At 42.1% G+C, this 26,839-nt stretch overlaps 1 protein-coding gene across 1 annotated transcript in view; it reads right to left on the bottom strand.

Annotated features, from left to right (window-relative positions):
• The window catches only part of PEAK1 (pseudopodium enriched atypical kinase 1), a 65,058-nt gene extending 38,666 nt beyond the window's left edge, over window positions 1-26,392 (bottom strand). Inside the window, exons 1-2 of the mRNA XM_024205398.2 lie at window positions 23,217-26,392; window positions 11,684-11,880 (exon numbers count right to left, since the gene is read on the bottom strand). Of these exons, the coding sequence (XP_024061166.2) occupies window positions 11,684-11,880; window positions 23,217-26,380 (3,361 nt within the window). The 5' untranslated portion in view covers window positions 26,381-26,392. The remainder of the gene's footprint in view (window positions 1-11,683; window positions 11,881-23,216) is intronic.
• Window positions 26,393-26,839: the final 447 nt, after the last annotated feature.

The following is a 26,839-nucleotide window of genomic DNA, read 5'->3' as shown; positions in this document are numbered from 1 at the left end:
ATTGAATCTTGTTACATCTTCATCTGCTAAACTGAAGAGCCCATTATCAGCATTTTGTAACCTATGTAATTCCCTACAGACTGCAATAAAACCACCCTTTAACCTTCACTTTGATAAGCTAAATAGATTGAGTTCTTTCAGTCTTTCACTCTAAGGCATGTTTTCAATCCTTTAATCATTCTCATGGCTCTTCTCTGAACCCTCTCTAAATTTTCAATATCTTTCTTGAACTGTGTACATCAGAACTGGACACCGTATGCCAGCAGTGGTCAGAGCAGTGCCAAATACAGAGTTAATATTGCTTGTACTTGGTATTTCCCTTTTTATGCATCCATGGATTGCATTCACCCTTTGGCCAGAGTGTTGCACAGGGAGCTCATGTTCTGCTAATTATTCACCACAACTCCCAGATCTTTTCCAGAGCCACTGCTTCCCTGCACACTCTGCCATCCTGTAGGTAGGTTCTTCATTCTTTGTTCCTGAGTGCTTTTGAAAATACTACTCTACATGTGTAACTACCTGACTGCATATGCAAATTTGTAAATCCTAAAATTATTCTTGGCATAAAATTTCAGGTGCAAAATCAGAGGCCAGGTTAAGGCTTTTTAGAAAAACAAGGGCATAATGTCTCTTTCAAAAATAGACATACAAAATTTTCGTAAAAAGTCCTTAAAAAGGAGCATTTTGGGTATTGTCCCAGATATCTCTATATTTACACAGATTTTTAATGTTTATATAGCCCATGCATAAGAATAGTTCTTCTGGGTTAATATATGTCTCTAATTACTTCAAAAGCTGCATTACTTATACAAGAGAATATTCTCGTCAGATGTGAATTACAAAGTTAAGATGTGTGCTATCTGTAAAAACAAAAACAACCCCCCCCATAAGAATATGTAAAAAAAATGTAGTGTGCATTTGCAGAAGATGAGTTTTAAACTTCAGTAACTTTGCTGCTGTTAAATTACTATTATTATTTTTATCTACCCAGTATAAAGACCATGTTTACATTATAGATAGAGTGTGCCACAAACTGTATTTTGAACTGAAATAGTCCTACTTACAAGTGCCCCCCAAAACATCCAAGCTAGTAAACTACAAGGGCTATATTCTAGTTTCAGTTACATCAGTGTAAATCTGAAGTAACTCCACTGAAGTCAATGGAGTTACTGTAGAGTTATTCTGCTATAGCTGAAATCAGAATCTGGCTCCTATTTTTTTTTTTTTTAAACTTAGGTAACAAACAATGAAACCAAACTCCTTTTTTTTTTTTTTCCAATTAAACAAATTCAATTTTTGGAGTATACTAGGTAAGTATCAATCTAGTGCAGGGGTCGGCAACCTTTCAGAAGTGGTGTGCCAAGTCTTCATTTATTCACTCTAATTTAAGGTTTCGTGTGCCAGTAATACATTTTAACGTTTTTAGAAGGTCTCTTTCTATAAGTCTATAATATATAACTAAGCTATTGTTGTATGTAAAGTAAATAAGGTTTTTAAAATGTTTAAGAAGCTTCATTTAAAATTAAATTAAATTCAGAGCCCCCTAGACCGGTGGCCAGGACCCAGGCAGTGTGCGTGCCACTGAAAATCAGCTTGCATGCCGCCTTCAGCACGCGTGCCATAGGTTGCCTACTCCTGATCTAGAGTTTTAAACCCCGGGAGACAGGTATTTATTTAAATGGAAGAGCTATACCAACCCTACCACAACTATGATAACATAATAAGTAAAAATTATTTATGTATTTACTATGATCTACACTACAGTACAAACATTCCATTGTAAATCTGAACAAGAGAAATAAAACTGTAGGTGCAAGTTTCAGTGAAGAAGACACTGAGTCAAATCAAAGTATATCATTTTTTCCCTCTTCCCACTCAGACACAAGTACAATTTATTGACTGCATAAAATAAATAACATTTGTCATTTGCCTGTGGTGAAACCTAAAAAGAAAGAGAAATTATTTATAAAACCTCCCAACATGGCCCTCACTTGATCAGTACAGTAGTAGAAGGAGGGGTGAGTGAACAAACCAGCAAAGAAAAGTTGCATTGGAGCCAGAGAATTCCATGCCATTTATGGCAGCATTGCTTTTTACAACTTAGGCTTGCCAGACCAAGCCTAAGGTTAGCTATTAACTCCTTCACATCTGGAAACCTAACTTATGTGACTGAAAATCTGAGAGAAACCCAAGAAAGAGAAATATTGTCTGCTCCAAATAAAAGCCAAGGGATACCATTTTACATAACTTTATACTGGGGTATTAGTATTTCGGAAATATACTGGCAAAACAACAGACTGATTGAACTGAAATTCTATCACCACATTTCAGATGAGTCTATCACCTCTTTACTATTACTATTATCATTATTTAGTATTTGTATTACCGTAGTACCTCAGAGCCCTAGTCATGGACCAGGACCCCATTGCTTTAGGCACCCAACAAACACACAACAAAAAGACAGTCCTTCTGCAAAGAGCTTACAATCTAAGTATATGAGACAAGGGATAGGTAGACAGACAGACAGATAGGGGAGTACATGGAAACAATGAGTCAATATTGCCAGCATGATAGGCAGGGGTCTCAGCACACGAAAAGCATAGCCATTGTCAAGTCTTTTGTAGATATCACAGATAAGGAGAGTTTTAAGGAGGATTTTGAAGAAGGAGAATGAGTAGTTTTGCAGATGTTTACGGGGAACACCTCCTCAGTGTGAAGGGCAGTATGAGAGAAAGAAAAAGGTGCTTGTCTGAAAATTTAACAAGTGGGCAATGGAGGCTGTCATCATGGGCCGATCAGAAGTGAGCGTGGATTGTGAATAAGAGATGATATGCAGGGGTGGGGACTGACTGTGAAGGATCTTGAAAGTGAATACAAGCAACTTATGTTTGATGTGATGGAGAGGGGGAACCACTGGAGGGATGCAGAGAGCTGCTCTTGCCTCCCTGAGCTGTCAAGGGGGAGTTCCCCAGGGAAAAAGGATTGAGCATCCTGTGACTTACTGAAGAAAGAATCAGTCTTTATACCATGAGACATGTTTGTTCTAAAATCTGAGGCCTGGTCTACACTAAAAAATTAAGTCAGCTTCACTATGTCGCTCTGGAGAGTGAAAAATCCACACTCCGAGTGGCATAGTTAAGCTGATCTAACCCTAACCTAGTAGTCAGCACTAGGTTAACAGAAGACTTCATCCATCAACCTAGCTATCGCCTCTTGGAGAGGTGAATTACCTATGCTGATGGGAAAACCCTTCCTATTGGCATATGTAGTGTCTACATTGAAACGCTACAGCGGCACAGTTCTCATAGACTCATAGACTTTAAGGTCAGAAGGGACCATTATGGTCATCTAGTCTGACCCCCCGCATGATGCAGGCCACAAAAGCTGACCCCCCCACTTTCCCTTAACTCAGCTGTTGAAGTCTCCAGATCGTGATTTAAAGACTTCAAGTCGCAGAGAATCCTCCAGCTTGCGACCCCTGCCCTATGCTGCGGAGGAAGGTGAAAAACCTCCAGGGCCTCTGCCAATCTACCCTGGAGGAAAATTCCTTCCCGACCCCAAATATGGCGATCAGTAGAACCCCGAGCATACAGGCAAGATTCTCCAGCCAGACCCTCATTTTACCAGCGATGGCACGTTATTGCCTAATTGACTAAAATCACTTATCCCATCAAACCATTCCCTCCATAAACTTATCTAGCCTAATCTTGAAGCCAGAGAGGTCTTTTGCCCCCACCGTTTCCCTCAGAAGGCTGTTCCAAAATTTCACCCCTCTGACGGTTAGAAACCTTCGTCTAATTTCAAGCCTAAATTGTGTCGCTGTAGCATTTTAAATGTAGATGTATCCTGTAATAATGGTCATCAGCATTAAAACCTTTCATGAGAAACTTAAGCTGAAATGTATCAAATGGCTCAGGAGGAAATTCTTGATGTCACTAATTAAAAGGCATTTTTAATATAAATAGTCCTTCAGTAGAATGAAACCTAAGGGCTGAAAGGAAGCTGTCACATAAGCAGCCACTGGCAATGAGTGGTATTTCACACCTTGAGGGATTTAAAATTGCCATACCTGATCATAGGACATCCTGATAATAGGACATGGCTAAAATATGGCTAGGTCTTATCCACACTACAAATGGCATCTATAGTATAGACATGTTAGTGAACCAGATCCACTGACTTGGCTATCTTTGTAGTGTAGCTGTGCCCTAATTTATTTAAAAAAAAAAAAACACCCAAAAAACACTTGCTTAAAACCACAACTAGCCATCATGCCTTTGAACAATTCCATGGGAGAGCCCAAACTTTGAGTTTCCTCCTCTCAGCCAGAGCATTTTGTTACATTAGTAATAAATAAATACATATTGTGGCAGAGCTCTGACCTTGTCCCCGTGGGTCCTGCGCTTCTAGGCGGTATATGCTAGCCTCAGTGGCTCACTGTGACCCTCCACGTAGCCCTTCTCTCTCTAGGGCCAGGGTTACAGTCTACTGAGCCCTTTTCATCATAAGCCAGCAAGGAGGTTGGTGAGAGAATTCCCACAGTCTCTGTTGTCCCTAGGGCTTGTTTTAGAACAGTTTAGCCTCCTGTCCTGACAGGGGCCTGACTTCCCCTCCCAGGAGGTGTTCCTGTAGTGGTGGGTTGGGGGGAACCCGGGCCCGCCCTCTACTCCGGGTTCCGGCCCAGGGACCCTAATGGTAGCAGCTGTTGGCAGCCAACCTTTCACTGCCAGAGTTGCTACATTTCCCTGGGCCACTTCCCCACAGCTCTCCTGCTTCTCCCTTCTTCACCCTTACCTTAGGGCTCCCTTATCAATAACTTGAGGGTGTCTTCATTAACTAGTCCTTCAGCCGCACTTCCTCTCCTCTGGCTCCCTGGCTCTCTTCTGCCTGACTGGAGTGAGCCCTTTTTATAGTATCAGCGGGGCCTTAATTAGAGTCAGGTGGTCACATTAGCTTAATGGCCTCACCTGACTCTTTGCAGGTTAATTGGAGTCAGATTTTCTCATTAGCCTGGAGCAGCCCCTGCTCTGGTCAGTCAGGGAACAGAAAACTGTTAATCCAGTGGCCAGTATATCTGCCTTCTGCTATTCTGCTGTACCCAACTGGCCTGGGTCTATCACATATCCCTCCCCCCTGCTCAACACCAAGGGGTTGGGCAGCTTGGGACGCCAAACAGTGTACGCGTGATAAGCCATCGGCATTGCCATGGCGATTCCCTGCTCTGTGCTCTATGCGGAACTGGAAAGGTTGGAGGGATAAGAACCACCTGGTTACCCTTGTGTTCTTTTCCTTGTTCTGTTGCATCCATTGAAGAGGGGCATGGTCAGTCACAAGGATAAATCTGCGCCACAGCAGGTAATAACGCAACGTTTCCATGGCCCATTTTACGGCGGGGCACTCTCTCTCTACCACTGCATATTTTTGTTCTCTCGGAAGGAGTTTCCTACTGAGGTAGAGAATTGGGTGTTCCTCCTCCCCAACCATCTGTGACAGGACAGCCATTAACCCTACCTCGGATACATCTGTCTGTAGGATGAAGTCCTTGGTGAAATCTGGGGCTATCAATACGGGGTTACTGCAGAGGGCTGTCCATAGGTCCGCGAATGCCCTCTCTGCTGCATCGGACCATCTGATTGGATCAGGACCACGGGCCTTCACTAAGTCCTTTAGGGGACTTGCCCTTGAGAAAATGGGGGATGAAACGCCGGTAATACCCCACCACCCCTAGGAATGCTCGGACCTGCTTCTTACGACTCGGCCGAGGCCAATTTTGGATGGCCTCTAACTTATTCAGTTGGGGTTTTACCAGACTTTTTCCTACCACGTAGCCAAGATATTTGGCCTCCGTGAATCCTACAGCGCACTTAACAGGGTTCGCCGTAAGGCCAGCTTGCCGGAAGGTATCAAGGACCGCCCCCACTTTTTCCAAGTGGGTCTCCCAGTCTGGGGTATGAATCACCACGTCATCCAAGTAGGCTGTAGCATAACTGGTATGGGGGCATAATAACTTGTCCATGAGGCGCTGAAAGGTAGCTGGAGCCCCATGTAGTCCAAAGGGAAGGACCGTATATTGGAAGAGACCCTCTGGTGTAGAAAACGCTGTCTTTTCCTTTGCATCTTCAGCTAGGGGAATCTGCCAGTACCCCTTTGTCAAGTCTAAGGTTGTCAAGTACCGGGCATTCCCCAGACGGTCCACTAGTTCATCTATGCGGGGTATAGGGTAGGCATCAAACTGGGATATCTCGTTTAGTCGACGGAAGTCGTTGCAGAACCTTATGGTGCCATCAGGTTTGGGCACCAACACTATTGGGCTGGACCACTCACTGTGGGATTCTTTGATGATCCCCATCTCCAGCATTTTCCAGACTTCTGCTTTTATTTCCTCCCTTTTGGCTGCTGGCACCCGGTAGGGCCTCATAGTTACTCTGGCCCCAGGGTTTGTGATGATGTGGTGATATGTCCCGGTTGTGCGACCCGGCTTTGTCGAGAATACATCTTGATATTGGGCAATCATCTCAGTTACCTCTTTCTTCTGGGCTGTCGTTAGATCGGGAGACACCCTCACTTGTTCAGGGTTTTTGTTCCCTGGGTGCAGCTCTTCTTGAACCACTGTGCACGCCTCTCGCGTATGCCATGGTTTCAGAAGGTTGATGTGGTATATCTGCTCTACTTTTCGATGTCCTGGTTGTCGCACCTTGTAATTTACTTTCCCTATGGATTCAACTATTTCATAGGGCCCTTGCCACTGGGCCAACAGCTTACTTTAGGCCGTGGGTACCAGTACCATTATTCGGTCACCGGGTTGAAACTGACAAAGCTTTGCTTGATGGTTGTAGTACGTTCTCTGGGCCTCTTGGGCCTTCTCCAGGTGCTCCCTCACTATGGGAGTGACCCGGGCTATCCGGTCCCTCATCCGTAGTACATGTTCTATTACATTCTTCCCCTCACTGGGTTCCTCCTCCCAAATTTCCTTGGCTATGTCCAGGATGCCTCAGGGGTTGCGTCCATACAACAGCTCAAAGGGGGAGAATCCGGTGGAAGCTTGGGGGACCTCACGGATGGCGAACATGAGGTATGGTAGTAGGTTGTCCCAATCTTTCCCATCCTTGCTTACCACCTTTCTTATCATGGCCTTGAGGATTCGGTTAAATCTTTCCACCAGACCATCGGTTTGTGGATAGTAAACCGAGGTCCGCAGGGTCTGGACATGGAGCAGGGAACACAAGTCCTTCATCAACTTGGACATGAATGGTGTTGCCTGGTCTGTGAGGATTTCTTTTGGTAGCCCTACCCGGTCAAAGATTGCCACTAATTCTTTGGCAATGCTCTTGGAAGCTGTGTTTCGTAAGGGGACAGCTTCTGGGTACCTGGTTGCATAGTCTAGGATGACAAGCACATACTGGTGGCCTCGGGTCTGCTCGAATGGAACTTCGATGATCGGCAGGGGTACCAGAGGAGCTCTTAGATGTGGACGAGGGCTGTGCAGTTGACATTCGGGGCAAGAGGCACAGTACCGCCGGCCGTCTTCATGTACCCCCGGCCAAAGAACCTGCGTAAGATTTGCGCCTGGGTTTTCTCCACTCCCAAGTGCCCTCCAAAAAGGTGACTGTGAGCGAGGCTTAATATTGCCTTCTGGTGTTTCCAGGGGACTAGGAGCTGGTGTACCTCTTGCTCCTGCATTTGCACGACCCGGTATAGGAGATTCCTCTTGATCACAAAATAAGGCCCTGGCCCCCAGGCCTTTCCCTCTATGGGTATCCCATCTATCTCAGCCACCTCCTTCCTGGCGTTCTCATACCTTGGGTCTTCCACCTGGTCCCGTCCAAAAGTCTCTCTCTCTGGGCTTAACAGCCCGAACTCTGAGGGATCTGTCTCTGCCCTCTCGTCTGGCTCTGTGAGGTTGGGGTTGGAAGTGGTCTCTGACCCCTCCTCTGTCTCTGGGCCCTCCCCTTCAGTTGCCCATGTACGTCTGCCTACACAGGCGACCCTCTGTCCTTGTATCAGGATTCGGGTACCCAAGGCCTTGGCCGCCCTTCTTTCTCTTTTGGTCTTCCTGCCTTTCCCCGGGACAGGGAATAGCTCCTGGGACATTTCCGCGGAAAATGGGAGGTAACATTCTACCGCAGAAGCCTCCTGAAGTTTGGGGAGCTCCTCTCCCTCCAAGTTTCCAAACCCGGGGAAATCTCTACCTATGAGCACAGGTACTACCCCTGCTTTCACCCCTGTGACATTTCCCTGAATTTCAATTTTTACTGGTATGATGGGGTAGTAGCTAACGGTCCCATGGACACAGGTTACCCCCGTACGCTTGGCCTGCATTAACTGGCTGCGCTTCACTAATTTACCCGAAATTAGGGTGATAGCACTCCCCGAGTCTACGAGTGCCATGGTTTCTACCCCATTCAACTTTACGTGCCTTGTATATTTATGTGGGGTGACTGCGACCCCTACAATATTGAGTAGGCTACATGGGTCTGCCCCGTTCCCCAGGTTACATTGCATTGGCTCTATGACATTGGGGCACTGGGCAGCTATGTGCCCCAACTCCCCATACCCATAACACCTATAATTGCTTCTAGTCACTCCCCTATCACGTGGGTTAGGGGGTTTAGTCCCAGGGTTCCCCCCACTTAGGCCTTCCTCTTCCTTCTGGGATCCCGACTGGTTTTTGACCTCCCTCTTCTTCCACCTAGGACTTCCTGGGGGTTTGGCCGCCCGACCCGCCACGGTTGGGGTCTTGTGTTTGATTCGTGAGGGGCCTTCCTTGGGTAGTTGGGTTAATTCCCTGGCTGTCATCCATCTTTCCACCAATGTGATCATTTCATAGTAGGTAGATGGATCATTCTGGCATACCCATTTGCGGAGATCTGGTGGCAGTCCCCGCATGTAATGGTCTGTGACCAAAGTCTCTAAAATCTCCTCTGGGCTGCATGCCTCAGGCCATAACCACTTCCGAGCGAGGTGTATGAGGTTGAATAGTTGGGACCTTGGAGGTTTGTTCTCCCTATATTTCCACTCCTGGAACCTTTGGGCCCGTACCGCTGCCGTCACCCCGGATCGTGCTAGAATCTCTGTCCTCAGCCGAGAATAGTCAGCGGCATCCTCAGTGGGCAGATCAAAGTAGGCCTTCTGGGCCTCTCCGTACAAAAAAGGGGCAAGAATGCTGGCCCACTGCTCCAGGGGCCAGGCCTCACGCTGAGCAGTCCTTTCAAATGAGAGGAGATACGTCTCTATATCATTGTCTGCTGTCATCTTTGGCAGACAACTGGTGGCCCTCAGGGTTCGCGTCCCATTGCACCCCCGGGCCTGGGTGGTGAGGATCTTCAGCTGGTCCACAACCTCGCGCAGTGGGGCTCGATCTTGGGTCGCCTGGCTCATTAATAATTGGTTGGTTTCCTGCTGTAACCTCATGGACTCCTGTTGCGCCATCGCCTGAGCCCGGGTTGCCTCCTGCTGGGCCGCTGTGGCTTGCAACAGCGCTCTCACCACCTCCTCCATGGTGGTACAAACAAAAACCCAAAACCAAAAACCCCAGTGCCCTTTTTTTTTTTTTTTTTTTTAGTAAAAACCTCTTTGTTCCGCCACGCTGTGAACAATCACGATCCCACTCCTGACACCAGTTTTGGCAGAGCTCTGACCTTGTCCCCGTGGGTCCTGCGCTTCTAGGCGGTATATGCTAGCCTCAGTGGCTCGCTGTGACCCTCCACGTAGCCCTTCTCTCTCTATAGGGTCAGGGTTACATTCTACTGAGCCCTTTTCATCATAAGCCAGCAAGGAGGTTGGTGAGAGAATTCCCACAGTCTCTGTTGTCCCTAGGGCTTGTTTTAGGACAATTTAGCCTCCTGTCCTGACAGGGGCCTGACTTCCCCTCTCAGGAGGTGTTCCTGTAGTGGTGGGTTGGGGGGAACCCGGGCCCGCCCTCTACTCCGGGTTCCAGCCCAGGGACCCTAATGGTAGCAGCTGTTGGCAGCCAACCTTTCACTGCCAGAGTTGCTACATTTCCCTGGGCCACTTCCCCACAGCTCTCCTGCTTCTCCCTTCTTCACCCTTACCTTAGGGCTCCCTTATCAATAACTTGAGGGTGTCTTCATTAACCAGTCCTTCAGCCACACTTCCTCTCCTCTGGCTCCCTGGCTCTCCTCTGCCTGACTGGAGTGAGCCCTTTTTATAGTATCAGCGGGCCCTTAATTAGAGTCAGGTGGTCACATTAGCTTAATGGCCTCACCTGACTCTTTGCAGGTTAATTGGAGTCAGATGTTCTCATTAGCCTGGAGTAGCCCCTGCTCTGGTCAGTCAGGGAACAGAAAACTGTTAATCCAGTGGCCAGTATATCTGCCTTCTGCTATTCTGCTGTACTGGGTCTGGGTCTATCACAATATTAAGAGTTACATTATGCCTTTCATCTTCAAAGTGATTTATAAACAATAGCTAAGTAATGCTTCATTTGTGAAACTGAGTCAGCCAGTTGTCTGCTATTTAGCCAATAACAACCACAATACTTTCACTGAATATTTATTACTCACCTATCTATAGAATTTATACAACTGAAGGCTTCAAAACTTAGGCCTTGATCATGCAAACAGATGTCGACATGCTTAACATTACACTTAGGAGCAGCCCCATTGCAGTCAGCCAACTCATCTTATGCAAAAAGTTAAACATGCTTAAATGTCTGCAGGACTGGGGCCTTAATGAAAATCTTTCAGTATTTGATTAATATCACATATTTTTGAATATAAAGGAAGTATGAAATAAGTGGTTTTTGATTGTTTTTGTTTTACTAAGAAATCTATATGCTCATATCTCTATTTTCGCAGTACTTTTAAATAAAAATCCTTAAAAAAATCTATTGTGCCTATAATATTGGTGTCACTTGTTGATAATGAATTATTTAACTTCCCTCCTTTGGCCTCTCAGAAAAACTTCCACAAAAACCCAAACAGCTACAACTCTTCAATATGGGACAGGAATTCATTGATGGCTGCATGCATGATGCAGCATATTCTTCAGAACATACATCTTTTCAATTGGTCTGCAAGATTAAAAGTAAATCACTAACTTGTTTAGAATAAAATTCAATTATATTCTTATTTACAAAGATGCTTCAAAATATGCCAGGAATCATCATCTAGATTGTAAGAGAAAAAGTCCTACATTTCACTGAGGATATCAGGAAAAATATTTTAGTCTAATAATTGTTCTGAAAGAGTTAAATAATCTATACAATAGTTATTTCAAAACTTTTCTCTGGTAAAAAGGCTTTGGAAAGATAAGAATGTGGAAAAATTGTGGCTCTCTCAAAAGGCATCTCTTACACAAGACATTTAATACAGATAACCCAAAGGCTATTTTTTGTATTTTTACAAATATTCCCCCTCCCCTCAGTTTTAAATAATTTCTTGAAAGCTTAGAAATGAAATTCTTACTGAATTTTGAATAAATCTTTACTTCATCACTGGCTTCCTTCTGCAGGTTGCTCCTAAAGCATGACACAATAGCATCTTTTTTCAACAAAGAACTGTAAACTGATATTTAAAAGTAGGTGAAGTTTGGGGTCAATATCTCTTTAAGAACGCAAAATTTTCAAAAGGGTGTCAGGTGATCTAAGAGACACTAGCCCTCACATCAAGATAAGCCATCTAAGTGGGATGGAGGCTGAAGTTTGTCTTGTAAATGCACTTACCTAAATTGCTGTATGTAGCACTGCAAGGGCTCAAGTCAGAAGAATCTGAAGTTTCCTCCTTTTCTTCCTCCCCTTGTGGGCCATGGGGAGTTGACACTGGTATGACGGAGGCATTGCCACCAATGTCCTGCTTCACAAACACAGCTCTTGGAATCTGAGGAGACAATTCTTCCACCGTGGTCTCATCTGGCACTTGACTGAAACAAACAAACAAAATTCACCTGGTGGCCAAAGCTACCTGCCATATGTTATCAGTAAAACACTAGGTTTGGAATAATAAAATGCCTTTGGGTAAAAGGCAAAGAACTGGGAAATGGAAACAAAAATGTGTCCCTTTCACCTCTCCAAATTTTTTACAATGACTTTCTATCAAGTTGTTTTTCTTTCTCCTCACTAAAGTGCATACACTTTTTACTACAGTATTAATGGTAGGAAACATCTTTCGTACCAAAGTATCACAAAATGTTTCACACAATTGAGTATAGTCAATACATGTAAGTACATGCAATGCACAGAGATAACAATACAGTACTTCATACAGCATCTGTAGGATTTATAGGGCAGCAACAGTGATTAAGGTTTGTTTTTAAACCAATTATAAGGATTTTGCTTTAATGAGAGTTATACATTTACACAGAGGAGAATATACTCCTCAACTCTCTAGGAAATGCATAAAACTTTAAAGCTACATTTTCAAATTCTGGCAACATAATAGGAATTGTCACACTGGAATACAGACCAATAGTCCATCTAGTCCAGCATTCTGTCTCCTTATAGTGACCTGCACAAAATATTTCTGAGGATTAAAACCCAGGCACGAATGCATCAAGCAATGCTAGGGGATATTTCTCCTTCCCTGCTCCCAACTGGTGGGAGTCTTCTTAATCAAATTGTGAAGACTGATAGCTTTACATCATAATAAAACTTTGGAAATCAACTATTTAGTCATTTTACAAGTGTTATATTTATTGAATATAGTTCAAAATGATGCAAAATATATACCAAATAAAAATTAGTATTGTCCAGGTTTACCCAATGAATTGCTGCCTATTGCAGTTATATCAGCGATTGTCAAGAATGGTGCTATTTATAACATTTTAGACATTGGTTAATGACATTTCTGTGTCTACACACATATACACACTCATTAGGGAACAACTTCTGAGAGTAAAAACTCAATAGCTCTCATGATTTGGGTCTGATCCTGAAAGATACTGAGAACCCCTAACTTCAACAGAAGTTCGGGGCAGGCACTTTACCAAGGAGAGACTTAGAACCTCCCAGGATCTGGCCCTATATTTGTATATCAGTGTAGCTTTTAAAATGAAAACTCAGAGCTCAATCCAAACTTCTGATGAGCTAGAACACGAGTATGTATTTTGTAAATCTGCCCCATTGTGCTTGTGTACACAGCACAGCAGACGATTTTCCATGATACACTGGTGATCTTACATTTGCATATCAGAAGGAGGACTGTGCCCTTACAGACCTGTTATAAATTGTAAAAAAACGTTTCTACACCAACCCAAAACTGACAGGCCATAGAGTACAAAATGCAGTCTCCCAACAAATCAATACTCAGTCTACAAACACTAAAACATGCTTGTACTTTGAATAATACAAAATTCCATGTATAGTATGCACATGCTATTTCAAATTTCATACTTGTGGAATTTTAAGTGCAGACTTACAAAAACAAGAACCATCAAAACATGTTAGTAACAGAGCAGAGACAAAATGGCAAAGTTCAAAAAGCTGTAATTTTAATCATTTAGTGTCAAAATCATTGATCACTTTTTATTAACATGCATGGGAATGGTGCAGACAGCACATTATATGCATCAAAATATGTGCACATTAAAGAGTTAACCAAAGGCATTTCAAATTAAGACATACATTAAATCAAAGCAGGTACAACGTTCTTAAAACCAAAGGAATTATTTAAAGACCTGAGGTTATCCTACCACCAACAAATCTTATACATACCTGTATGTACCCCTCCAATAAAAATATATTTGTTCAAAATAAATTGTCTATAATAGGTCTGCTATTCTGATACTGAATGGCAAGGTACAGAATACACTAATTCCCTGTCCCAGACACATGCATGCACATACATTAAATCTAAGTTCAGAAGCATTTGCCAAACAAAGAATATCCACAGCAAGAGAGAGAGAGGAAAAAAAAAAAGGAACTCACCCACTATACTCACTCACACAATTCCCCATTAAAGGAAATTCTCTCAGGGCCTTCTTGAGTCTTTTAATCATGTCTTGAAACTCTGGTGAGCCATTGATTCCACAGTGTTCTGGTGTGCTACAAGTTGTGCAAGCTGTGAGCAACAAGGCTGAACTCTGCACACAGTGATATCACCTACTGCACCTTGATGTTTACTTTAGGGGGTTGGCCTGATGGATGTGCTAGTATACTTTAAGGAATGTTCTATTACCAAAGTTATAGCCCAGCCTTCTTAACTCTCTCACTGCTATAACACATGAAATATAGTTTAAGATCTACTGGAACACTATTTTATTCTGCCAAGTACCACATTAAATAGTCAAGTAAGAATAGTTTCAACTGTAGCGAACACCAAATGTACTGTAAGCCTTTAAAGAGCTCAAACTGACCTAACTTTAAAAGTATGTGAAAAATTTTAATCTGCATTCAAAGTGATATTAATATCTAAAAAGAATAAATGAATTATTTGAAAACGGCAGCAATGAGATGTTGCATTGTGATACCTGGGAGCAAGCACCTCTCTTTTTATGGGAGAAAGGGAGAGATTCTGAGCGATCAAACTAAGACACCCTAATACACTCAACCAGTTGTTTAATGAAAGGTCAACTCTTACTCATCACCCACAAAAGACAGAAGAGAAAAATGAAAAGAATTCCTGACTACTAATTAACCCATAAGGATCACTCGGAACCTGTAAATATTTTTGCCTTATCTGATCATTTAAAACTTTTAAATATGTATTTTTAGCTTTCTGGAAAAACATAACACCTATAAAAATTACCATAACCTAGTTGAGTGTGCTCTGATATCCCCTAGTGGCTGATACCTGCAAGATCATAATCTCGTATACATGAGATGGACTGAGGCCCCTGGTCTTCTACTGATGAATTGCAAAAATTCCAAGGAATGAACAGATATGTTTGGTTCTATACAGACCTCTGGATTTCTAAGGTATGAAGCCTGAACTCCCTGAATATGAATAAAGTTTGAGGAAAAGTACAGGCAAGTTAACGGCCTGACTGAGATGGAAATCAGACATCACATTAGACAGGAACTTACAATCAGGATGAAGGATCACCTTATCTTCATGAAACAGTGTAGGGAGGATCAACAACCAGGTTTGTATCTGAGTAACTTTATGGGTTTATATTATGAGAATAAGAAAACAAACAGACGTGCTAGATCAGGGGTTGGCAACCTATGGCACGCGTGCCGAAGGGGCACGCGAGCTGTTTTTCAGTGGCCGGGGGGGCTCTGCATTTTAATTTAATTTTAAATGAAGCTTCTTAAACATTTTAAAAACCTTATTTACTTTACATACTGTGCCGTTGTGCAGTCTATATGGTTTTATAAAAATATAAGTGAATATAATGTAACTGGGATAGTTTTATAAAAATTTGACAATAAGTGAATATAATGCAACTGGGATATGCTTCGTGCAAAAGGTCTCTTGTAAGGTATCATTACAAAGTGCATAATCTACTGAGTATGATCATCTGATTTGTATAAATGTACCACTCTTGTATCTAAAACTAGAAATATAAAATGTAACTCTGAGGGCCAATTGTAATTATGTAAAGTGTGGGCCATTAATGATGGTTTGGAATCTTGATGACTCCCATTGTCTGCAGATGGCTGTTTACCTGTGAGTCTTCCTGTATATGTGTGTGCTGGCAAGTGAGTAATGAAGTCTTGCAGTGACATGTGATCATGTCACCTGAACTGGAATCCGTCTTTAACCTGGTGCTTTTCCAGTGAGGGGGGGTGGAAACCCAGAGAGACAAAGGGTTCCCGCCTTATGCAAAAGATATATAAAGGGGTGGAAGAGAAGAGAGGGAGAGAGGAGCCACCATGGAGAAGCCCCTAGCTAACACCTAAGCTGGAACAAGAGCTGTACCAGGGGAAAGAATCGTGCCCAGGCCTGGAAGGTGTCCAGTCTGAGAAAAACTTACTGAAACATCTCTGAGGGTGAGATTATCTGTATTTAGTTTGATTAGGCATAGATTTGCGCATTTTATTTTATTTTGCTTGTGACTTACTTTGTTCTGTCTGTTACTACTTGGAACCACTTGAATCCTACTGTCTGTATTTAATAAAATCACTTTTTATTTAGTAATTTACTCAGAGTATGTATTAATACCTGGGGGAGCAAACAACTGTGCATATCTCTCTATCTGTGTTATAGAGGGCGAACAATTTATGAGTTTGCCCTGCATAAACTTTATGCAGGGTAAAACGGATTTATCTGGGTTTAGACCCCATTGGGAGTTGGGCATCTGAGTGCTAAAGACAAGCACACTCCTGTGAGCTGTTTTTGGGTACACTTGCAGCTTGGGGACAAGTGATTCAGACCCTTGGTCTGTGTTGGAGCCGGACAGGAGTGGCTGGCTCAGCAAGACAGGGTGCTGGAGCCCTGAGCTGGCAGGGAAAACAGAAGCAGGGGTAGTCTTGGCACATCGGGTGGCAGCTCCCAAGGGGGTTTCTGTGATCCAACCCGTCACACATACAACAATAGTTTAGTTATATATTGTAGACTTATAGAAAGAGACCTTCTAAAAACGTTAAAATGTACTACTGGCATGAGAAACCTTAAATTAGAGTGAATAAATGAAGACTTGGCACACCACTTCTGAAAGGTTGCCGACCCCTGTGCTAGATCAAACCAGTAGCTCCTGTAGTTCAGTTTGCTGTCTCTGACATGAGTCAGGAACAGATGCTTCAGTGGAAGGTGAAAGAACTCCACAGTTGACAATTTGAAACTGCCAACCCATAAAGGAAGTTTCTTCCTAGCTCCTGACAGTTAGAGGTTGACTTATTCTCTAAAGCATGTGGGTTTAAATCCCTTCTATTTTTTAAATCCTATATAATACAATTTTCTCATTATCCATATAATAAGTCTAATCCTTTTATAAATTTTACTAAACTCTTGGCCTCAATGATATCCAGTGGCAATGAGTTCCACAGTTTAATCACACCCTGGCAAAAGGTATTTCTTTTTATCAATATTTTTGTACATTTGCCGCCTTTCAATTTAATTGAATGTCTCTTGTTCTTATATTTTGAGAAAATACATACAGGAGTGCTGGATTTACCATCTGTACACCATTCCCTATTTCATATAATTATATTATGTCCCTTCTTATTCGTCTCCTCTCTAATCAGTCTCATTCTCTTGCGGACTGTCTCTGAACACACATTATTTCTGCTATATCCTTTTTGAGACAGGATGACCAGAAATGAATACATGCCTACAACAATACTGCACACAGAAATGAATACTGTATTCAAGGAGAGTGCATATCATTGATTTTTGCAATGACACTGAGGAATACTGCTTTCACAGAGAGATGGTAGAGAGAAGATTCTGACAAAGGTTCAAAAAAGATTAACATACTATAATGTAAGTAGCTTGTGCCCCAGAGGGAATATAGAGAACAACCCTTTCATAAACTTGGTTACAGCAGGGTGAACGAAAACTGTTGATCCACCCTTCAAAGGGTAGAAAGTCAAGGTGACAGCCAGGTAGACTTTGACTGAACTCTGACACTGTTCATTGTTCCAAGTGGAGTAAACAGTCCAAGATGAAAGTGATGGAGGATCATCTCAGCTCCATTATCTTTTGAGCTACCTAAATGTAGAATCTCTCCCACTTCACTAAATAGGTTTGCGTAGCTGAGGACTTCCTGCTTTCCAGGAGGATCTTTTGGACTCTGGCAGAACATTCTTGATTTAGTTTTCTAGCAGTCCAGAAGATAAGCTGTCAGCCTGAAAGAATATGAATTCAGGTAGAGAACCTCATCCCAATCCTGAGACAAGAGAGCAAGTAAATTGGGAAGATGGATTTGCAGCTTTTATATCAATTCTAGATGGCCCCAAGTTGGGACTTTCAACAGTACTCTGATTCCTTCTTGTACAATTTTCCAGATGGTATTCGCGATCAACAGGATTTGAGAGAATGAGTAACTCCTGGCCCCAATCCAGGAGAATGGCATCTAGCAGTGTTGGTCCTGCCTGCCTTTGGAGATCCAGAAATATTTGGTATTGTCTCTGGTGAAAAAGTGATTAGCTAGGGCTTTGCCCCATTTACAGAAACGTTAATGCAGGATTGAGTCCTTAGGGGATTGTCCTTGCAACTGATTGTATTTTGCCTTTAAAAACCTGCTAAGACATTTTCTTTTCCCAAGAGATAAAAGGCAATTACAATGAACTGATGGCAGGTGCTCCCCTCCTAGATCAAGACAGTCTGCTGTTATAGCGGGCAATATCAGGCTTCCTTTGGTGTTTGGCCCCCAAGAGAGCTGGCATGGGCGCTGAAAAACTGTTTTATTTTTTTTAAACACAAAATACTGACTAATTATATACATAAAAATAGTATCCACAGACCGAAGAGAATGGACCAAAAAGACAAGGGGAGCACTGAGGACACTGAGTGTTTTCAGAGTTTGTTGCATCTTCTACACTTCAGGAAAGAATTGAAGGGTGGCTGGGGCCTATTTACACTGTTGGAACCCTGCATAAGGGGTAGGAGAGTTTGTAAAGACACTTATCCCAGTAGACAGTTTTCCAAAAGATTTCAAGCTCACATTCCAAGGGCGAGTTAATCCCAAGAACAGGAATCCATGTGGGCAGTTCTCAAAGGCAAACTCTCTGTGCAATGTGTGAACATGATATCATTATAAAATCCTAAGGATAGCAAGGCATTTCTAAAAGTCTTGACATCTGTAATCTCTCACAGTTATGGAACCTAATATTAAAATCTCCAGAATTTATAACTGGATTCCTGATGTATTGTATAACTTTACAGTGGAGTGTCAGACATTACTGTTAAATTCAGAAAGCATTACAAACATTTATATGGACATATATAAATATTTCATTTCTTCAAGCAGTAAGATCCATAGATCCTATAATGGGCTTGAGGCCTGTTTGCATCTTGATGGAACTCAGACCTGTCAATCACTGGCACAGCTTATGACCTTACCGATGAAGAGATGACATAACTTCCAGTATGGAAGTTGGGGAGCCTTGTAGGTTTCTTCTTAAGAAATATGTCTCAATCCAAGAGACAATGCTGCATGAGTGCAGAAGATGATGAGTTCTTTATCTTGTATGCCTCAGATATTCATAATCTGATCCACCTAGATATCAGAGGCTTTGAAGTCTTTTTGTTCCTTACAGCTAGGCGACAAGACAAAATTATGAACTCTATCTTCTGAATACTTCAGTTTTGTGTAGATATATTTTTATTATTGTGCAGACATCAAAGCTGTTCCACAGCTTTCCCGTTGGACACAGTGGCTTGGGACAGAAAGCTTGCAGTACTGTCTACTTTGAGACTTTAGGGATGAAAGATTGCTTTGTCCTGAGAACCACTATCTCAACATGAAAATAGAGTACTGGGGTTCTGTGGACAGAACTCTTCATTCCAATGCCCATCAGGCTGACATAATTGCTATTAAAAAAACCAATTGTTAGAGAGGGAATAACTCCTTTATAAGTTCAGAAGAATATCTTATGGGGACATTTAGCAACAGGTTGACATCCAGTGATGGGGCTACCTTGTGTAGTTGTGGAGAATGGATCAGAAAAAGTATCAGTGTCTAGTGATAATTGATAATTATTTGGACCTTTCCCATACGTTGGATATAACTGATGTGCGTACCAGTAGGGCCTCATTTCTAAGCCAGTGACTGACATCTCTATATTCTTCCCTCAAAACCACACAAGGCTAAAGGTTTTGGACCTTAGTACTCTGGAAAATATCTTTACCAAGACTGATCTTGTTGTAATCAACTCCTCTAGGAAGAAGTTCATTGAATGAGCTGTGATAAATAACAAAAGAAAAATTTCAGAGTAGCAGCCGTGTTAGTCTGTATCCGCAAAAAGAACAGGAGTACTTGTGGCACCTCTCCCCGCTGTAAAATTCACATCAGCTGTGACATTCAGCCATATAGCCTAACCTAAACTGAGGACAACGAGACTTAATCCTTCTACTAAAATACTCTACATCAGTAAAAACAAAAAGCTTTGTAAATCATACCAAGAGGCAGCACAGGGGTTCACAACATAATCCAGACAGCAAGGGCTGAGAACTACTCACATTGATCTCTAGTGTTCCTCCTTGAGGCCAATCCAAGAAGCAGTATTGACTGCTCTACAGAGAAGCTAGCCCTTCTCCGAAGCAGAGGGTATATCTATGCTGCATCTGGGAGTGAGCCTCCCAGCCCGGGCACAGAGACTCGCACTAGCAGGGCTTAAGCTAACACGCTCAAAATAGCTGTGTGGGCCTTGCAGCTGCATCAGAAACTCAGACTAGCTACTTGAGCTCAAGCCTATAGTCTCAATGTCCACACAGCTATTTTTAGTGCTAGCTCGAGCCCCACTAGCCTGAGTCTGTTTACCTGGGCTGGGATGCTAGCTCCCAGCTGCAATGTACATATCCTCAGAGAGGGTTGCTGTGATAGAGGGCTTTTGAGGAAGGAGTGAGTGTGAGGAATGGTGGAGAAGGTATCCCACAATCCTCTGGAATAAAGATGATCTTTGCTCTAGATTCCATATTTTCTCTCTCCCCTTGAAACTATCTCTAGTCATCTTCCATTCTGCACAGACATAACACAAAGCCTTAAATGCAATTTCCTGCAAGAGAATCACTCAAATTTCCACGGGTGAGCAGGATTAACTGCTGTACCACCAAACACAATAAATTTTATTTACAAATATTTGGTAAAACTTAGTTAGTATGATTTTTTTTTAAAGAAAAATAAAATATATGTATAAAAAAACCACAGTAGGAAAGGTTATATCCTGTCTCAATTTGAAACCTTTACTGGAAAGACTTTTCTATCCTTAGGGGGGGAAAATTTAATTTTGGTTTTCAGAAAAACCCTCTACTGAGATGCCAATTTCATATTTGCCAGCATCTTTCTAACTACTATGCATGCCAAAGAAAAACAAGACCATCACATGGATAAAACACTTGAGGGCCCCATTACAGACTCAAATGCATTCAGTTTCAAACGTTTATTCCTCATTTCAAGAGATGAATATTCTGCAAGTGCTGTTCTGGGTGATGAGCTGACCTTTCCAGCAATATCATAACCACAACACAGTGCTAAAGGAATTTAAAGTTATCAGTCTCTACCACCTTCATAATCCACTATGGGATAAAAAAAAAAGTTCAGTTTCTCCTGTTGATATGCCTTCAGGACCCCCCACCAATCTGACATTTCTTAATCCTATCTTATTTTTCAGGTCATCAATTTGATCTCTCAGTGAGCTTTACAGTTGTTGGCATTCTCAGTTAGAAAAGTGTCATGTTCATTGATCTTTATCTTCATGTCTTCAATTTTTCTCTAAGCCTGCTGCAGTCGTTAACTGAAAATTTTGAACTTCTTTTCCATTCCACACATTTTAGCCTGAATTAGCATTAACCTTTAGCTAACATCTGATGAGTTAATACAAAGCAAGTGTAGCATCACTTGGTAAATCAAATATACTTCCTATTGGTGCAAAACTGCAAGCAGCCAGGCCTGGTTCACAAATACTGTAAAAATAGACAAATCAAAATCCTTGAACCGTATTGGCTTAATTTTTGGTATTGAAAAGGACTCTCTCTCTCTCTCTTTCCTTTCCCCCTCCTTAACACAATCAAAATCAAGTAAAAACAATTACCTTAAGACACCAAAATGCATCAAAGGCAATAAAAATAAATTACAGAAAGCCAAATGCCACAAAAAGCTACCAAATCTTATTCTGCCCATAAAACTCCCCATGTTTCATTCTTTTCTTTTTTTAAATATTCTCAGAAAGATCACAATGGAGTTAGTACTTTTTATAAAATAGAATTAATAGCAAATAAAATATAATTACCCTTGGAGAATTCTGAGCTATGATTTCACACTATCACCACAGCTTGGTGGGGAAAAAATAAAGAAAAATTCTCTAAAAGGGGGTGGAAAACAGGAAAGAGAAAGACTAACTATTGCAAACAGTAACAGTACAAACATACTCTAGGCAGGTGTGGTAAAACAAAGCAACAGCACCATCCCTAGGGTAGTTGAAGACGCTTTGTTTTCAGCCGGGTGCTATACTGCATACAAGTGTGGTGATACTTCCTAGTATCATAACACCCACTTTATACCCCTAACTTTAATCAGAAACATTGTAACAAAAACTTGAGCTTTCCAACTATGAAAAAATATCAGAAAAACAGACAATAAATAAATCCTCATTGCACCAGTTTTAATAAAGGTGTGATTTTAAACTCATGCAAAAGGGTGAGTTTGACACTCCTATGGGCAGTTTAAAACAGGCTGATTTCACTTTAGGTTAAATTGATTAGCAAACAGTTTAAGATAAACTGAAATAAGAGTGTCCACACATAGATTTCCATAATTTTAAATCAGTTTAAAAACCATTTAAAGTAAAATCAGTGCATTTTTCTTGTATAGACAAGAATACGGAGAACAAATAGGGTGAGGGAACTTTAGGACCTGACCTTGTTTTTGGTGAGGGTCAGACATTGCATTGAAAGGAACAAGTCTATGATTTTATAATTTTCTATCTGGCAGGGTACAACTAAAAGAATAAATAGGTACAAAAGTTTTAAAATATCTTTTGAGTTAGTATACTGGTAGCCTGCTTTCACTAAGGCTTGGTCTACAGTACCACTTACCTTGAGCACTGTAAGTTACAGCGACCTAAGCACTGGTGTGGACAGCGCTATGTCGGCAGGAGGACTTTTCCCACTGACATAGCTACTGTCTCTTGCAGAGGTGGATTTACTATGCTGACGGGACAGCTCCCTCCCATCAGCATAATAAAATACAAGCTAATAAAACTTGTGCAATGACATGGACTATCAATATGGGGTGCTACAGCTGGAGACGTGTTTCTTTCCTCTGGAGGGGCACATGACAGACAGATAGATAGTCAGTACACTTTCTACTTCTCCATTAAATGTTTACCATCCACTTCTACACCAGAGTTCTTTAGTCTTCTATAGCATAGAAATACCATGTTAATCTAAAAATTCAGGGCCATGTGTGTTTGATTCAGTAGAACAAGATCAATCTATCGAAGACAGTTCAAAATACTGGATGCTGTTCATATGAAGAAAGGTGCTAATGAAAACGACTATCCAGTAAAATGTTAAGACTGTAAAAACATTACACATGCACATATAAAGTTCAATATAAAGCCCTTAAATTACTTCCCATTTCTGCAAAATGTACAGTATATTCTACAACACTGAATGACTGAGTTAAAAAGACATATGCTGTTAGCAGCAGTTTACCTGAGGATCTTCTTGGGAATCTGAGATGGTGAAGAATGACTCTTAATTTTCTGTTCAGAATCCTCTGCCAACATCTCTTCCATTTCTGCTTTGTCCTTTGCCACTGTATCTGCATTTGGAAACTCCACTCCAGCCTTGTTCTGGGCGGTGTTTGGTTCAGCCTGTGCTGGTTCACATCTATACATGAAAACAATGGATGGCTTCTCACTGGAGTCTGTTTTTGATTCACTGAACCAATGGTGGCGTTGAACTGGAGGAGGGGGCAGCATATGTATAACAGTTCCATCAAGACCCACTAGTTTCCCTTTTTCTCTTTCCTTCTCTTTGTCTTCCTCATCATCAGTCTTTCTGCGGCGGAAGAAGCTCTTAAATGATATCCAGCGCTTGGGTTTTGCATCAGCAGCTCGTCTACCTTCTGAATGCAGTATTGACTCTGCCTCTGTTGATCTAATGGGACTGGTTGGTTTGCTCCAGTTGCTGAAATGTCTTTGCAACAGATTACTTGCATGATAGGGTGAAGAAGTGGAACGTGGAGGGGGAAATGGAGGTGCTTGCTCTATTTTGGGACTTGTGGTATTATGGGTGCCTGTTACTGGCTTCGACGAATGGGTGGTAAGTGGCTTTGGAAGTGTATCCTTCTGCATTTTAGTGGTAGTGCTTTCTGTAGCACTGGATACTTCAGTATCATTGATAGGTTGTGCAGTAAAGAGAGATTTGGGTCGTACCAGGCTGCTTTTAGTGGTATCTGCATCAGGTGGTAGGGAATATAATTCTTCCACACTGCAAGATTTGGGTCCTGAGTGAGGTGTTTCTGGAGGAGACTGTGGGGGCTGGATAGAAGCCACAATCTGAGAAAGCACTGTGTTTGCATTTTCCCTATTGCTGCTGCCACCAGAAGTCTCCTGTGCTCCTTCCATTTTGGCTGCAGGCTCTTGACTTGTCTTCTGAACTCTTGTTGGGGAGCTATGGTCAAAACTATGACTTCTTTGTGGTGACGTCTGACCTTTGCTGAGACAGCTATTGTACTCTTGAACTTTCTGAGCCACAGAACCCAGTTTACACTCTGTGCTATTAGTTACCCCCTTGGGTTGGGTAAATTCAGTGGGTTTGCTGGGTATATTTTCAGAGATTTTGCTTTCTGTTTCTATTTCTTCATATGTGTGGCTTATTACACTTGTAGTTTTATCTTTGATGGATAGCTCTCCACTGGTGCCTAGAAAACTTTTATAGATGGCTAAATTATCATACGCATTTGGATTGATTACAATAGGAACTTTGATAGCATTCTTTGAACTCCTAGCATATGTAGGTTCATCATGAATGATAATTGGGAAAGGTGGCATGCCAGCATTGTTGTAACTATTAAATTTTATCTCAGACAAATTGGGTGACTTCACTGGGATGGTTTTTGAAGAAATATTTGTGGCTGTAGGTGAAGTAGGAGCAGATTTGTGGCTGCTTTTCCTTGGAGGGACTGAAGGTCCTGAGCTATTAGCAATTAATTCCACCTTAGGTATCTTCTGTCGTGGGCTAGTACTAGAGGTCCATACTTCTTGGTATCTAACTGCACTGGATTTTTGTAGATTGGCATTTACTCGCCCAGATGATGCAGTATTAGATATAATCGGTGCACCTGGAGTTCCTGGTGAATTTGGGTTAGATGGCGTACTTTTGGTTTCTGAGCTTTCAGTCTGACCATCCATACACTCATTGGTCATGGCCGCTGACACATCTACTATAGTATAAGGCTTGCACACTGGTTGTTCCATATTTACCACTCTGTAAGGTTTGGCTTGATCTTCCATTGGTACCAAGTTTATAGTCACTGCTTGACCAGTAACATCTGTAGCACTTTTGCTTTCTTGATTATCACTTTGTACCGCAATCTTGCCATCCTTCTCTTCCAATCTAAGTGCAAGAACTGCCTTGTGAGTCTCTAGAATGTTTGCAGTGTTTCTGGAAGTTTTTGGCATGTCTTTCACTTGCTGCTTATCATAAAGACTCTCATAATCTGGTTCAATCAACTTGATCTCCTTAGGGGTACTGGGAGATAACCCTCCATTGCAGAGTTTTTGAGATGAGCTACTGATTGTTCCAGAGCGAGACTCTTCAGTCAAAGAAGAATCAGGAGATGTGGAATCAGATGATACCATACTCTGCATGCTTTCTTGCCCATAAAGCATCACAGTTTCTTCTCCATAACCATTTAAAATTTCATCATAGCTATCATCATAGTCTACAGCACAGATCCTCTGTAGAGACTTGTTCCTTAAAGGCACAGTGTTCCATTTTTTGTCAACACAAAACCGGACAGGAGACAGGGTGTTAGCTCTAAAGTTAGCAAAGCGAGGTTGGCCCCGCATGCGAATTTCCATTGCTAGCAGCTCTTCATCACTTTCATCCCAACTCTCATGCTCTTCCTGCATGCTGCCAAAAAACATATCATCCTCACTCTCATCTCCACTGGAGAATTCTGGGTAACAGAAACGCCCACCTTCATTACTTATTACTTCAGTGCTTCCACTCAGAATAACATGCTTACTATGTGAATCCTTCATTCCACCCATCATGCAGCTTGGAGGGATCTGTCTTTCTAATGATCTTTTATAGCAATTATTTATTCTTCCCAAAAACGTGTCCCTTGAGTTCATTTCATTTCCTGTTAGCTGAGGTGTGGTATCCAAACCTGCAATTTCCTTCAACACTTCTGTCAGTCCATTATTATTGTTATTTGGTATCTTACCTGCACTATCATTGTTGCCATAAGGCCTATGAACATGGCTATAACCTTCAATTTCATCTTCATTATTATTGTTCAGTGGCTTTTTGTTTAAGACAGTTTTGTTTCGGTTCCACCCTATAATTACTGGCTTGTTCTCACAATGATCGGGTGTGCTGATCTCACCACTGACACTCTGCCCATCTACCACCATCATGGTGGGTTTCACAGCTATAGTGGGTTTCTTTGCTACAGGGGGTCGGAAATTTCCTGTACTTCTACCACGGTGGTTGTTGCTGTGGTTGGCATTGGTTTTCAGATTACCATGCGAGAGGGAAGTCTTTTCAGAGGCTGGGGGCAGTTGGTGCAAGCTTTTGGGTTTGAAGCAGTTTTTACATTCACCAGGTTTCCAGACGTGTTCAGTGAAGGTGTTGCAAGCAGACATTTTCCCAGAGCTTTGCACCTGATGTTCCACTGTTCAGTGCATGGTAAGAACTTCATCCATTCGTTTTCACTCTGCTCATTTATTCTGGCTATGGTTTCAAATAGTGATCTTTCTAAAAAATGAAAGAAAACAAAAGATAAGGATGGGGAAAAACAACAACATTCAGTGACAAGTGAATGATTGTGTTTATACTCATATTCTGACTGTTTCTCTTTTTACAACACTTACTCCTGGGGGAATAATGTGCCGCTGTGCAATGCAGAATTTATGGACAATTAATGTTCTGCGCAGAATTTCATTTCTTCCCGCAGAATTGGTGCTGCACAGCTGCTGGCTGCCACTAGGGGCTACTGGTCCTGGCAGAGCCCGGCTCCCCAGCTCGTAAATAGAGGACACTGTTGGAGGGAGGAGAGGAGGAACTGGAGGGTTCCCGGCAACTGTGGTTTCCGGCATACCCTG

The sequence above is a fragment of the Terrapene carolina genome, unplaced genomic scaffold (genome assembly GCF_002925995.2).
Source record: "Terrapene carolina triunguis isolate 2854851 unplaced genomic scaffold, T_m_triunguis-2.0 Scaffold67, whole genome shotgun sequence".
In the NCBI taxonomy this organism is placed as follows: domain Eukaryota; kingdom Metazoa; phylum Chordata; order Testudines; family Emydidae; genus Terrapene; species Terrapene triunguis.
Note: the sequence above shows the minus strand (reverse complement) of the source record. Positions and strands in the feature narration are given on the sequence as shown.